Source organism: Diabrotica undecimpunctata, chromosome 5, assembly GCF_040954645.1.
Source record: "Diabrotica undecimpunctata isolate CICGRU chromosome 5, icDiaUnde3, whole genome shotgun sequence".
Classification (NCBI taxonomy): Eukaryota; Metazoa; Arthropoda; class Insecta; order Coleoptera; family Chrysomelidae; genus Diabrotica; species Diabrotica undecimpunctata.
Window position 1 is genome coordinate 136,575,886 of NC_092807.1, and position 15,930 is coordinate 136,591,815.

The 15,930-nt window shown below is 34.6% G+C and overlaps 1 protein-coding gene across 1 annotated transcript; it reads right to left on the bottom strand.

Moving 5' to 3' along the window:
* Positions 1 to 2,178: 2,178 nt before the first annotated feature.
* On the bottom strand, positions 2,179 to 15,918 carry SiaT (beta-galactoside-a-2,6-sialyltransferase). The gene is made up of 5 exons (XM_072532781.1): positions 15,835 to 15,918; positions 15,386 to 15,582; positions 13,152 to 13,657; positions 9,594 to 9,968; positions 2,179 to 2,996 (listed from the first exon to the last, which is right to left on the bottom strand). The coding sequence occupies exons 2-5, from the start codon at positions 15,565 to 15,567 to the stop codon at positions 2,752 to 2,754; spliced, it is 1,308 nt and encodes a 435-aa protein (XP_072388882.1). The 5' UTR covers positions 15,568 to 15,582; positions 15,835 to 15,918; the 3' UTR covers positions 2,179 to 2,751.
* Between the last annotated feature and the right edge of the window lie 12 nt (positions 15,919 to 15,930).

Sequence of the window (15,930 nt, forward strand, 5' to 3'; positions counted from 1 at the left end):
GTACCTAACAAAATGTAAAATATAAATAAATTTTCATATTATTGACAGGTCTCTATAATCTTATTGACAAATATGTGGTAGATTTTACAAATGTTCAAAATGACCTTCATTTTCTTAAATACACATTCAACACCGTTTTAAAAAGGAAAATTGAATATTTTGGAAGCAAAATCGATTTGAAGCTTCCATGATTCTATTCCTTAGTTGTTATTCGTTCATTATTGATACGGAATATATGTACCTTTTCATGAAACCCCAAAAGCAAAAGTCAATTGGGTTCTGCACCTCTGGGTGGCCAAAAAATAGGCGCATCAGGAGCCCTTTCAATTCAACGTCCAGGATACTGATCGAAAAGATATTCTCTATTTAATTATAGTAATGCTCTGGAGCGCTATCCTGTAAAAACCACACATTTTGTAGAAAGTGTAAATAATTTTCACCGTTTACATTGTTTGAAAGAAATACTGGCCGTATTACGTTATTATCCACAATTCCAGCTCAAACATTGACTTTAAAATTTCTTTGGTGATGAGAGACTTTTTTACGTGGGGTTTTTCGTGGGTATGTTTCGTAATGCCATTTCTGTTAAAGGTAGCTACGTCGGTAAACAAAACATGATTAATAAAATTGATATTTTGTGTGTTTTTCGTTAAAAACCAATCGCAAAACCCCATTCTTTCAGGATCATCTTTATCCAGTTATTCTTGATCGAGTGTTAAGTGATAAGGATGAAACTGCTGTTCCTTGAAACTTCTCCAAATCATCATGTGAGAAACATCTAATTGAGCCGCTACTACTCTTGTACTGCTTCCGGAAATTTTTTTAATTGCTTCCAAAATCTCTTCATCGTTTATATCTACTTTTGGTCGACTATTATTATCAACAAGTTGCGGTCGCAATGTGCCTGTTTCTCGTAAACGAAGATCAATGGAAAGAAAAAATCGCCTGAATGGTGTATTTTGATTAGGATATTTTTCTGCATAACTAAAAACGTGTACACCATTGTAATAGAAAATTTATTTTTCTTAATAATCTTAAATGCCACAATAATTGAAATATTTATTACTGACAATAAATGTACTGTTGATGCTACTATTTAATACATAGTGTTGAATTTTTTCACATGCGAAAAATCATGTCATTTTTTCGCTGTATTACTAACTATTCTTCTACCACAATTTTACAATCGTTACCTTAGTCCAACCCTTGATAATACTTTCAACTTACATTTACAACCCTCCTCCTTTAGAAATACAGACAGTTTTAAAATAGCAAAGAGGAATACGGTCTCTATTGCCTGTTGCCTATCGTTGGGAACAGTCGCTCCCTCTTGCCTGTTACCTATCGCTTGGAACAGACGCTCTCTCTTCCCTGTTGACTATCGTTAGTAACAGAGGTATTCTCTTTACTCTCTACTGATGACTGCTGCTAACAACAGACATTCTCTCTCTCCCGCTTATAGTTACGCGAAAAATACCGCAAATGCTGTTTTAAATCGTAGACAGACGCAAATGTGCTCTATCTCGTGATCTGAGTGTTAGTACCGCGAGACACGTGTTCAGAAACCGGTACCCGGACAGCTTCCCCGTATGAAGAACAACCGCGAGTGAAAGCCTGCAAATACCGCGAGAGTGTGTGCAGCAGAAGAATTGGTAAGACTTTGTATAAACTTAATTTGCTATAATCTGTATAACCCTTAACTACACGTGATAATTTATTTTGAACCAGCCTTATATAATACAGTGCTCATATACTGAAATTATATTCATAATTTCACATATGTACACCCTTTTTGTACACATAGTAACCATAGCAACAAGTGTTATACAGCCGACTAGAGAATTTTTAAAACATAATAAAAAGTAGCACGATCTCGATAAAAATTGGCTTGTCGAAAAAGTACTACGAGGCAAAAACGTTTTAAAAACATTGTTTTTAACTAATGGTACCACAATAATAATTTAATTGGAACGTATACAAACATTTGGGGGGATTTAAGGGAACAAAGCCCCCATAAAATTTTTATGGGATGTACAAATTTCACTGTTATTTTTTTTTAAGATATTCCTGCCATAAGAAAGCTACATGTCCATTTTTAATATAAAATTTCTAACAGTTTTCGATATATTGGAAAAAATCCATTTTTATTTTGTAACTCCAAAAGGCTGTAACTTTTTTATGTGCACGTTTATACTAAGGTAAGTTAGGTTCAATCGAACTATTTTTGGTCCCAGAATACGTAATTTAATTTATGACCTACCTTTTTGTTACACCCTTTATATTTCGCTGTCCTATTAATGTACAGCGAACTTATATTTATTAAAGCTCTATCAAAAGCTGAGAAAGGTATTGTGATCAACAAAAATAACATCAATATTGTTAGATATGCTAATGATACGGCCATTTTTGCAAACGACATGAAAAAGTTACACCTGTGGAAATAGTAACAACATATAAATACTTATGAACATCGCTATAGAAAGATGCAGATCAGATAAAAGAAATTATATTATTTATTATTTATATAAAGAGATTATCTACAATAACAAACACAATTATACATTAATACAACACAATTAACTTAAAGAAGTTATTTTGTAACCTTACCCTTAACATAGACATCTTATAAGACCGAAAACGTTTCGTAAAAATATCTGACAAACGGTACTTTTTTAATTTTCGTTATCTAATATATAAATCTAGTCATTAAATAAGACAAAAATTTTAAATGGTACTAACTATTTACAATATTCAGGGACATTTTGCCTTTCTAGAGCCTAAAATTCGTATGTATCCGGTTTGAAATACTGCTTTATCGTCTGCTGTGTTAATATACAGTGCCAATAACTTCTCTGCTGCCAAAGGATGCCATACGCCAAATGTGCAGGAAGGATTGTCTTCGGGATCATAGTAGTGGCATCTCCTGGTAACTCTCGCCGAAGGAACGTATTCAAAAACATCTACGAAACTGCAGAATGGTAACAGCAAACGAAGACCTGATAATATACATATTCAATATATACGGAATTATACTTGTGTATTTTGTAAACATTTTACATAACATTTTTCACAATTATACATATTAAACATTATATTTTAGCATTACAACGACAATAACGAACGAAAAAAAATTGTGTAACGAATTAAAAGACCAAAACTTGAAATTCTTAAACCGAAAGTAAACTAGAAACTATTTTAAACAAGCAATAAAGGCTCTTTAAACCTGGCGTAGGCTTTTTAACAGAACATTAGGTTTGAAACATAAAGCGATGTAGGTACTAGTCATATATAAAGGTTGTCAATCCCATAATTAATTATGCGGCGCTAGTTTGGTGAAACAAAACAATGCAGCAAAACACAATACTAAAGTTCCAAAAAGTTCAGACTCTCTTATACAAAAATCACGAGTGCAATGATATCTAGCTAAGCTAAGGTAATAATCGCCGAGATAGAAGACCAGCTACAAAGATTAACACACATCGTCAATACAGCAGCCAAGAAATACAATATGATAATATCAGCAGAAAAAACCAAATGTATGACAACATCTAAATACCCACTACAATGTAAAATCAAAATGGATGGGAAAATAATAAAGCAGGAAGCAAGGTTCAGATATCTGGGAATAGATATAACTAGTTACGGAGACGTTGAAGAAAAAGCGGCGGGATCTCTTAATGACATAATCTGGAAGAACAAACGCTTAAGACAAGATACAAAAACAAGAATCTATAAAGCAGCAATTAGACTTATATTAACATACATGGCGGAGACAAGACCTGACACATCTAAAACGAGACTACTACTAGAAACAACTTCGACGAATATCAGGGAAAAGTCTGTTGGATAGGAAGAAAAGCGAAAACATAAGAAGAAAATGCAATATAGAAGACATAAATGGATGGGCGACAAAACGGATACAGGAGTGGAACGAACACATTAGTAGAATGGCAGAGGATAGGATAATACGAACAGCACGAGATAAGTCACCAAATGGACCGAAGAAGTATTGGCAGACCAAGAAAAAGATGGTGCGATAATTTAAACAATTTAGGAGGCTAACATTGAAGAAGAAACTTTAAAACCTACATACAAGAAGGACGAAGAAGAAGAAGAGTAGGAATAGGTTTTAATAGTCATAACACTAAATCTTCAATAGCCCTTCTAAATAAGCGCAGAATTACTTTCAATAAATTTTGATGTTCAAGAGGACCTTGAAAACCAACTCAATTCAAAAAAAAAAAACGATTGCCAGTATTGAATTCCAGGACATTAAAGAATTTCTGTTAAGATAGTTATGATTTTGGAGTTTTCAAAATCAATTTCGTGACCTGTATGAAGATGGTGTTAACCTAGAGCTGAAATTGAATCGGAACTGCGAACAGAAATGGAATGTTTATAAATCCTATTTTAGATTCTACGATTTGTTTGGCCTATATAAGATCGGGGACAGTCTGCACAAGGAATTTCATAAACTCCGTGTTGTTCATTTGGAATGTTGTCTTTGATTGATCGGACAAGAGATGATGGTTTTTGTTAGGCGGTAAATATTGTCTTTATTCCTCTTGATTTAAGAATTTTGTCAATTTTGTCAGTGACACCTTTGATGTAAGGAAGAAAAGCCCTCAAACCCTCATCATACACCTTTGTGTATGATGAGGGTTTGAGTCTTTGAGTTGAGATTGGGTGGGATATTGTTATCTATCCTATTGATGTGATTTTCCCGATAGCCGTTTTGGATGAGGGCTTGTTTTAAACTAGAGACCTCAGCGGGTCTACTTACATCATCGCAAAGGCATATTGATATGGAGACAAGAGTAGCAATGACTGAATTAATTTGTGAAGGTAGATAATGAGAGTTGGCATGCAGATAACGATTGGTATGGGTGGGTTTTCGATAAACAGAATGATGAACCTTGGGATTGGTTTTTATTTATGATAATGTCGAGAAACAATAGTGATGAATCAGTTTCCACCTCCATCGTGAACTGGATACTAAGATGTATACTATTTAGATGGGTTTGAAAAGACACCAAAGCATCCCTACCATGGAGCCATATGACGAATGTACCGTCAACATATCGTTGCCAACATGTGAAATTGAGCATTGATGTGGATAATGCTCGGGTCTCGAAGTCTTCCATAAAGATATTGTCAATTACTGGAGTTAGTGGGGAGCACATTGGGGCACTATTTATTTGCCTGTAAGTGTTGGACATACAATGTTAATGAGAGATAAGTAGTCTAATTCTTGTAATAGTATTAATCTTAGCTTTAGGTTTAATTAGGCCTTATGCTTAGTCTAATTATCACCTATTCCTATCAGTTCTGGTGTCCTAAGTAACGCATTAATCCCTCCTACATTATAATCTTCAGACTTCAGGACATTCTGTTCGGTTCCTGCAATGGTACTACAGCCGACTCCATATGGATGGTTTCAATCTTCTTATTGCTTTGTCTCCATCTTCAGGTGTAAACTGATTTTCCAGTCTTTAAATAACCTTTTAGTGCCGTTCTCTGTCCCACATATTAATCCTAACTGCTCATCTCAAGAGTATATTACTTACTCTACCCAAATTTTATCACATATGAGGTTCACCATAATTTGTCTTTTCTCTGCTATAATGTTTTTATAATTTTTCTTAATATTGTCCTTTAACACCTTACTTTTTTTATATAGTCTGGGTCAACATAAAACATTGTCTTTTTAAGTTAATTTTTATTTTTCAAAATCATCAAAAGTTCAACATTCAAAATCATTCAAAAAGTTCATCATCGCGCATTTCCTCCGTAACAGATGCCCTGCCCGTCGATGTCCCCATGACTGGCTATGAACTTAAACCAATCCTTTTCTTCATAAAATGTACTCGGTAGACGAGTCCTTAACGAATAAACATATTTAATGGTATCCGTTATTAGGTCGACTGTAAAATCAAAGTTTTTGCCCGGATACCTCTCCTAGCCTTGATGCTAAAGTGTTCCATTCTCTGTGGAACCTAGCGCAGGCGAAAATGAAATGTTCTATGCTATCTTGCAGACCGCAGTCCGTGTATAACCATGGCCGGGAAGGAATTGAATATAAAAATAATTCAACCTTCTAAACTTATATGTAGAACACGTTACCACATCAGGGATTAACATTTTGTCCATCGAGCCTTAGTTAATTGTGCCTCCCACTTGTTTTGCCAGAATTGTCTGTCATCTTACTTCGGACTTGCTCTTCGATGAGTGTCCATTTTCCTTATTATCTATCACATTATCACCAAAGCTTTTTATAACTGCCCTAGAACGTCCTTTTAAAACACTGGATTGAGATCATAAAGGGATAAGTGTCGACGGGGAAAGACTACACCACCTGAGTTATGCTGATGATATAGTGTTAATAGGAGATGACATAGGCGAAATCAACATCATGTTAGAAGAACTGGAAAGAGCCTGCAGAGAAATCGGTTTAAAAATAAATATCCCCAAAACAAAATACATGACGAACCTCTATCTATCTGTCCAGTGCCCAGTAACAATTTAAAAATTCAGAGAGGCCAAGTAGAACTTGTTGATAAATACCTTGGACACGAAATTAGAATAGGCAAGGACTACCAAACAGGTGAGGTATCAAGAATAAAGTACACGGATGGACAGCATATGGAGCTCTTAACAACTTAAAGACGGCAACATATCGATTAATCTGATTAAAACCAAGAGTAGCACAAAGAAGGATGGAGCGTTCAATGATAGGAGTAATAGACAGGATCACAAACGAAGACCTACGAAAAAGAACCAGAGTTACAGATATTCTGGAGAGAGCTTGCAAATTGAAATAAAGATGGGCTGACCACGTGACAGGGATAAAGGATGGAAGTTGGACACGCAAGTTAACCGAATGGAGATCAAGAACAGATAAACGAAACAGAGAAAAACCACCTACACTATGACAAGATGGTCTGCGAAAGATGACGAAAAATTGGATCCGTACTGCACAATATCGTGCACTCTGGATACAAACAGGGGGCCTACGTTCTGCAGTGGACTTAAAACATGCAGATAATAATGATATATCTTCCTAACATACGGCCCTTGAATTTACGTATAGTAAGTCGGTTTCTCCACCAACACTGTCCTGGCATAATTGAGCAGGTAGGGTACTACTTACAATTCTCCTTATATACTTATTGGTTAAGTAACCTTATCGGGAGCTGAATTGTAGAGTCCAAAACAGGTCATCAAAGTTATATTATAAATCAATTTTAAGTCTTTTCTTTTTTATTTTTTACCTATTTTTAATATCTGCCATTCATATGGAATTTTTCTTTCTTTCATGTTATATAGCAATTATTGTATGTCATATGGAAATTTCATTCTGTATAACTTTTAGATAATAACAATACATGCAACAACCATGCTTGGTAGCACTATGACCGAGCTCCTCTTCACTATGCTGTTGATTCAAGGAAATGTTTAAATAACGTATTCAATCGTCGATTGAAAGACTTGGTTTTATCGAAGGCTCCTGTGATCACCTGACACAAAATCGGATTGACTTATAATATAAAGTCATTTAAAAAATACAATATACCTACAAAACACGACCTGCCAATATTCAAGAATTAAAAGAAAAATAATTCCGGAGATAAGGAGAATATACGATACAGATATGTTGCAAAAAGTAAGTATATAGTTTTACAAATCGGATGGTTACCTCTTTGAAAATAAATAAACAAAATTTAGAGCATCCATTGTAAATTACTGTTATTTGTCAATAAAATTATTTTAGATGAATTTATGAAAAGAATACCTAATGTAGATATGAAGGGTCTTCTGTTCTAAAAATTAAAACAACACTTATTACTTCTTTTTCTCCTTCGTCTTTTTATATAGACATGACTGTCTGTTTTTCAATCATCATCATCCAGCCTCAAGAGTCCACTGCTGAACATAGGCCTCTTCCTCATGTTTCCAACCCCGTCTATCTTGCGCCGCTCTCATCCAGTTTTTATTGAGTCTTCTTAAATCGTCAGTCCATCTTGTAGGTGGTCGACCGACGCTTCTCTTGTCTTCCCTTGGCCTCCATTCCAATAACCTCTTTGTCCATCGCCCATCTGTCATTCTGGCTATGTGTCCTGCCCATCTCCATTTTAGTCTGGCTATCTTCTCGATGATGTCAGTCACTCCGGTTCTTCTCCTGATGTCTTCGTTGGTTTTTCAATGTGACTCCAGTAAGTTCATCGTTTTCGTGGTCTTCCTTCTGGTTGTCTTTCTATTGGTGAACCGTCTCTTGCTGTCTTTACTACTCTATTTATTGTCATTCGGCTTATATGATCGTTCCATACTACTCTTCTATTTTTTACCCAGTTCTTGATGTTCTCCACCTTGCATCTACGTCGTATATCTGTACTTTTAGCTCTGTTCCATAGTGTCTTGCCATCAATTTTTTTAAGTGTTTTCATCTCTGCTGTTTCTAACATCCTTTTTGTCCCTGTGTCAGATCGTGTTTCTGCCACGTGTGTCATTATTGGTCTGATGACTGTTTTGTAAATTCTGCCTTTCATTTTTTCTTTCTCGATATTTTTATTTCTCCATATTGTTTCATTCAGGCAGCCTGAGGTCCTGCTTTATTCACTTGATCTTCCACTTGAGTTTCGAACTTTCCATAGCTAGATAATGTGATGCTTAGGTATTTAAACTCCATCACTTCTATTATCTCACCTTCCAGTTCCAATTATCTTAGTAAATTTGCTGTTTTAACGGTGCATTTTGTCTTTCTTGGGGAAATTAACATGTTAAATTTTCTGGCGGTTATATTAAATTGGTGCTGCATACGTTGTAAATCGTCTTCACTCTTCACTGAGAGAGTAGTATTACGTCGTCTGCATAGCCGATTATTTTAAGTTGTTTTTCTCCCATTTGGTATTCTTTTGTAGTTCTTACTTTTTTTATTATTTTATTCATAATCAGGTTGAACATAAGAGGACTCAAGGAATCTTCTTGTCTTATCCCATTACCAGCTTCAATAGGGTCGGTTAGTTCTTCTTCCACTTTTACTTTTATTGTGTTATTTGGTAAATATTTTCGATCGTTCTGATTATTCCTAGAGGTACCTGTCTTGCGTACAAAAAGTGGATAACATCCTTTAATTTGACCCGCTCAATTGCCTTCTTAAGGTTCACCAAACATAGATATGCCGGTTTGTTGTATTCTAATAACTTCTCATTATAAATATAACGTCGGTGCATGATCTTTCTACCTAAAACCTTGTTGTTCTTCTGCTGAATTTTATTCAGTCACATTCAATACTGAATTGAGTAGCTCTACGGTTACCACAGCCGTTCCCAAGCCCGGATAAAATGTGGAGGGCAATTGGCAAAGTTAGCAACCTACCAATCATAAAAACAAATACCGCTCAAAGAAACAATGTACAGCCTCGGAACCGGATGGACACTTGTTACTTAAATTAATAAATTATTTTAACATAAAAATATACGTCAGAGATTTCTTTTGTTTTTATGTATTAGGAAGTGTAATCATATAAAATTGTTTATACTTTCTATTTTAGATTTTTTAATTATCAAATAGTATTAGAGAGCTTAAAATCTTACCCAAAAATCCTGATGAAGGTGGATTACGTCGCAGCATGCTCGGTGAATTATTCTGAAGAAAATCCCAGACATCCCAAACTTTGCTAGGATTTAAAAGGAATGTTCTAGACTTGGGGTCCGTTTTTCTAAACGCCATGTAATTAGTAAATAAATTAAACTCTGGTTTTTCTAACCACTCGTTTATGGTAGAAGAATAGTTACTGGGGTCCCATGCTACTATGGTTACATTTTTGTACAGGTTTGCATTTAAAAAATTAAATTGAGGCTTCGATACAACTTGAGAATTTAACAGACGAATCGTGGTTTTGTTGCCGACATCTGCTTCAAAACCTTTTGTGGGAGCATTGTTAAACCTTAATACAAGATCATGAGCATCTAAAAAATATTATTCAATAAGTTTTCGTGCACTATTTACTAGTCACTAGCTAAAGTCGCATACACACACAGCGAAAGCATGTGACCGTACGAGAGCGAACGTTCGGTGAAAGAGTACTATAATAAATACAGTAGTGTTTGCGTGTTTGGCACATTACGTGAAATAATGAGATTTACAACAAGTTATACTCTTTCCAAAGACAGTTCACCAACATAAACATGCCTCCTAATGCTATCAAAAAGACGGGCTTTCGAATCAAGTTTACGGATTTATTATCAGATGTCGCTATTTGCGTCCATACGAAGCCATGTTAGAGTTGCTTCCCAAGACAAGAAAGATTTATTTTCACGTTCAGAGCGTCTGTGAATATCCGTCTCTGATGATCCCTTTTAGGGTGAAATACGTATAAGCAAATATACAGACGTCTTCTTCTTCTTCTTCTTAGTCGTTGACCTGATGGAGGTATCGTGATATCATGAAGCTATTAGCTAAATTTCCCAATGTTCCTCCGCGTTTTTCTATCTTCTGCCATTCGAGCACATTCTGACAATGGAGCGCCAATGGTAGCAACAATATGGTCCGTGTATCGTGTGGGAGATCTACCTCTATTTCTTTTGCCTTCTACTTTTCCCTGGATGGTAAGTTTTTCAAGACCATTTCTTCGAAGCACATGTCCAAAATAGCTTATTATTTGTTCTGATATTTGTGTTCTTAGCCTTTTCTTTATGTTTAGCTGGTCCAGTATGGATTCATTTGTTCTTTGGGCCACCCATGGTATTCTCAGCATTCGTCTCCAGCAGTACATCTCAAATACATCTATGTTCTTTTTGTCTTTCTCAGTAAGGGTCTAGCATTCCGATGCATAAGTAAAAACTGTAAAAACTAGACTTCTTACTAGTCTCATTTTTGTATCGGTAGTTATTTCATGGCTTTTCCAAATTTTTGTTAATTTTGCAATAGGGCTTTTTGCGATTGCTGACCGCCGCTTTATTTTTTCAGTACAGCCTCCCTTGTTGGTTATTAATGAGCCCAGATACACAAATTTATCTACAACAGCGATATTGTTTATCATGACCAGATGATTTTGATTGTTGTTAGCTCTGTCAATTATCATGATTCTCGTTTTATCTCTGTTTATTTTAAGGCCCATCGTTAAGCTTGCGTCTTCTATCCGTTGTAGCAGGTGAATCAATTAAGCTTCAGAACTAGCGAGGATAGTAGTATCATCTGCATATCTCAAGTTGCAAATCTTCTTCCCGCCAATGGTGATGCCACCGTTCCAGTCCTCAGTAGCTTTCGGCATTATCCATTCACCATAGATGTTAAGTAGAATTGGGCTTAGTATGCAGCCTTGTCTCACGCCCTTTGTGACACTGAAACTATCGGTTAGTTCCCCATTTATTCTAACTCTGGCATAATTGTTATTGTACAGGCTTTAATTAGCAGTATCAGATGATTAGGGACTCCCATTTCCGACAAAACCCGTCACATTTTACTCCAGTTGACCAAATCGAAAGCTTTACTATAATCTATGAAGCACAAATATGTTGTGATGTTGAATTCTCTGGATTTTTCTACAATCTGCCGTACGTTTAAAATTTGTTCTCTAGTACCACGTCCGGGGACGAAACCTGCTTGTTCCTCCGCAATGTTAGGTAGTAAAAAGGGCTTTATCCTCTCAAGAATTAGGTGTAAGAGTATCTTACTGCAATGCGCAATTAGAGCAATTGTGCGATAGTTCCTACATAAATCTTTCGCTCCCTTTTTATGTATGGGAATATATAGTGATTGTGTCCAGTCCTCAGGCCATTTATCTGTCTCCTACACTCTTTGACAAATTTGATGTATAATATCCACTCCAACGTCATCTAGGGCCCAAATCATTTCAATAGGTATGTTATCTGGACCGGCAGCTTTTTTGCCTCATAATTACTGCTTTAACTTCACTTTTGAGTACGTCGGGTTCCGTCACAAAACTGGCATCTTCTTGTTGTGATGGGGCGTCTGTGCTTTCCTCCATCATCAGTCGTCCACAGTATTCTTTCCATCTGTGTAAAATATCTTTTTTAGAAGTGAGTAGAGTTCCGTTATCATCTTTGATAGCAAGGTAGTTTGGTGTAAAGGAACGTGTTATCTGCTTTATTTTTTTAAACATGTCTCTGGTCTCAGTTTTGGTTTTATGCCCTTCTATTTCCATGCAGATTTTGTTCAAGTGTGTGTTCTTGTCCTTTTTGCAGAGTCGTTTTATTTGACCGTTCAGCGCTTTATAGGCGTCTTTATCACTTTCACTGTTCAGTCCTGTGGCTTTTAAGCACTTCCTCTCCTGTATTTTAGTCCACGTAGAGTCTGTTATCCATTGTTTTCTTCTTTCTTCTCTATCACTCTTATGCTGTTTTTCGCAGCATTATGCAATATGGATTTTGTTTTTGTCCATATGCTATTTGAGGACTCTTCTGGATTTAATGATTGTTTGAGCTCACATAGCTTTTGCATTGCGGCTTTTTTGTACGGATCGTTATATCTTAGATGCCATTTAGTTGTTGTATTTCCTAACTTCATGCGGAATTCGGCTGATAAAAATTGATGGTCGCTATTACAATCTTTTCCTGGATAGGTCTTAACATCCTTAACAGAGCTCCTCCAACGGGTTTTTACCAGTATAAAATCTATCTGATTTCTGTATCTATTTCCTGGTGATATTCAAGTGTATAGTCGTCTTGGGTGATGTTGAAAGCCTGTATTAGTAACGTATTAGTAACAAACAGGTTGTTGTCTATATAAAAGTGTAGCAAGCGTTCTCCTCTGTCATTTCTTTGGCCAAGTCCATATAATTCAACGGTCTCTCGCAAGTAATGATCTTCTGTAGTTACACCAATTTTAGCGTTGAAATCGCCTACGACTGCTGTGATTTCTTTATTTGGAAGCTTCCTAAGCGTCTGCTCCTGTACAGACGTACTATACTTGAAATCAAATCTTAACTGTCTTTTTCCTTATATTACTTATACTTTATTCTTCTTCTTTCTCTTTATAAGCAATTCTGCTGGTTCATTGACGGATTAATAGCTCTATGGAAGGTTGTCACTCCATCTTTTGCGCGGTCGCCCGATACTTCTTCAAATATAAGTAATATATCCATTACTCTGTTTTATAAACCATGAATTTAGTAAAATATTGAAACTTACCTATAAGTGAGCCAAGGTTAGAGTCTTTAAGAGATCCAGCGCTAGCGACTATTGCACAGCTATTAAACCTTTTATTTTCAAAAAGCGCTCTTTTGGGAATAAAATCTTTGAGCGGATGATGTTTCACATCACTTCGTTTAAGCGTACGTAGAGCAGTGTCATGTAACTGACATAATACTTTCTCAGGGGGTTTCTCTAAAAAATTTCCTCGGAACCCTCTAAAGTGAACATTATAAGGGTTTTGTTTTCCCATTCTAAGAATATTACTTTCATCGGTAAATACTCTTCTTAGTTCGTTGACTATATTTTCTTTAAATTCTGCCGTCTTTTTATCACAGTTTGTTGAGCTATCATTTTTTAAGCAAACGTACCGTTTAGCATCGAGCTCAAAATCTTTTGGTTGAAGATTTGGAAATCTTGGCTTGCTATTTTTTATTAAGAGTACAGTTGAATTTTCCTTAAAAATCGAATGCTTTTGTCTTGACTTTAAATCCAATGCATTTGCCCTAAAATAACAAAATAACACAAATAAGTGTCAAATAAAATTATATATATGTTCGGATTAATTTCCGCGGTCAGGTTTTAACACCCATTTTGGAGCCATTATCAAGAGGGATATGGTTCCGTTCGAGTTAGGGGTCTCAATCTGCGTACTCCCCTCACTCGTGCCATACTAGTATCTTGTTTTGTAGAAATACAAGAACCGTCAAACGTCAGTCGAGTCATTCGACACTGAGGAGTAGGAAGATTGAGCCCTCAGTGCCGCTTAACGGTTTTTGTATTTCTACAAGATACTGGTACGTCACAAGTGAGGGGAGTAGGCAGACTGAGACACCGAACTCGAAAGGGGTCTATAAACGTTCATATATATATATATATATATATATATATATATATATATATATATATATATATATATATATATATATATATATATATATATATATATATATATTATGGTTGCAAGAAATAATTTAAAAATATTACGAAATTGTTTATCTAAAAGTTAAATATATATATATATATATATATATATATATATATACATATATATATATATATATATATATATATATATATATATATATATATATATATATATATATATGTATATATTTATTTTATAAAATAAAATACAATATAACCCAATCGAATCGATTATCGAATCAAACCAAATATCGAATAAATTTATTAATAAATCGAATCGATTGTCGCATCGAATAGATTTTCGAATCGAATCGATTGTCGAATCGATTATCTAATTGAATCGATTATCAAATCGAATGGACTATGGAATCGAATTACATATCGAATCGAATATCGAATCGAATATCAAATCGAATCTATTACCGAATCGATTATCAAATTGAATCGGTTATCGAATCAAATCGAATCGAATAATATGTATCGAATAAAATATTGATTCGAATCTTTTATCGAATCGATTAAAGCATCGAATCGATTATCAATTCGAATCTATTATCGACTTGAATCGATTATTATCCCGAATCGATTATTGAATTGAAACGAATCAAATCAATTAACGCATTGAATAGATTATCGAATCGAATCGAATCAAATTAAATATCGTATCGAATCAAATATCGAATGGAATCGAAAATATTATCTATTATCAAATCGGAATCAAATCGAATGAAATATCTAGTCTAATCAAATCGATTGTCGAAACAAATCGGTTATCGATATCGATTATCAAATCAAATCAAATCGAATCGATTGTCGAATCAAATCTATTGTCGAATCTAATTGATCATCGAATCGGAATCGAATCGAATTAATTATCGAACCGATTATCGAATTGAATATCGAATCGAATAGAAATAAAATAGAATAGAATAAATTAAAATAATTAAATTAACAATCATTCAGTTTTTTTTGCTTAGGTTTCTTATGATTAACTCAAGTTTGTATTTTTAATGGATTTTCAGTTAAAAAATTCTAATGCCGTACAATTTTTTTATGTTTTTACACTATTTTCGGAATCTTTTTTCAACACTTTTTACTAGTTTCTACCTAAAATAAAACATTAATACCTATTTGAGCTTTTTGTACTTTTTTAGGAACGTTCAACAAAATTTACGCATTTTAATGCCTTCCTTTATATTATATACCAATTTATTACTAAAAAAGATTTTAGTTTTATTCCTAAAATAATGTGTCCGTAACTATATCAACGAACTTAAAAAAAATAAGAAGGTTTAACAAATACATACGTATTATTTGGGTAGTAACCCCGATTATAGAAGAAAATTTGCTGATCATAAGTTGATGTTGTTGCTGTTGCTTGCCTCTCCATGTACAGCCAATATTGCGACCATAATAGATACATATATCCACACATTCCAAAAAATACTAAATTTATAAAAACCCATATTGACACTACCAAGGCACGCATTGCCCTCTTCTATGTCTAAAACATATCGAAAAAAATTTTGAACCTTGACTATTTTACATTGGAAAAATAATATATCATTCCACCACACTAAAGATTTATTAGGGTGGTTTGGTTAGAGTGAGATGAAAGGTAAAAATGAAAAGCTTTACCTACAAATCAATAATAGATATTAAATACAATAAAAATAAGAGAAAACAACGTTTAAAACATCAGCTATTTTATAAAATCATAAAGTTAAAACAGTAGAGTTTATAAATAACAACTTACAAGAAATATTTGTATGCAGAATTCCATCCTTTTTAAAATTTTAGTGCATTGCACGCACTCACTAGAACTTTTGTGACGTTTGAGAGGCATGCGCAT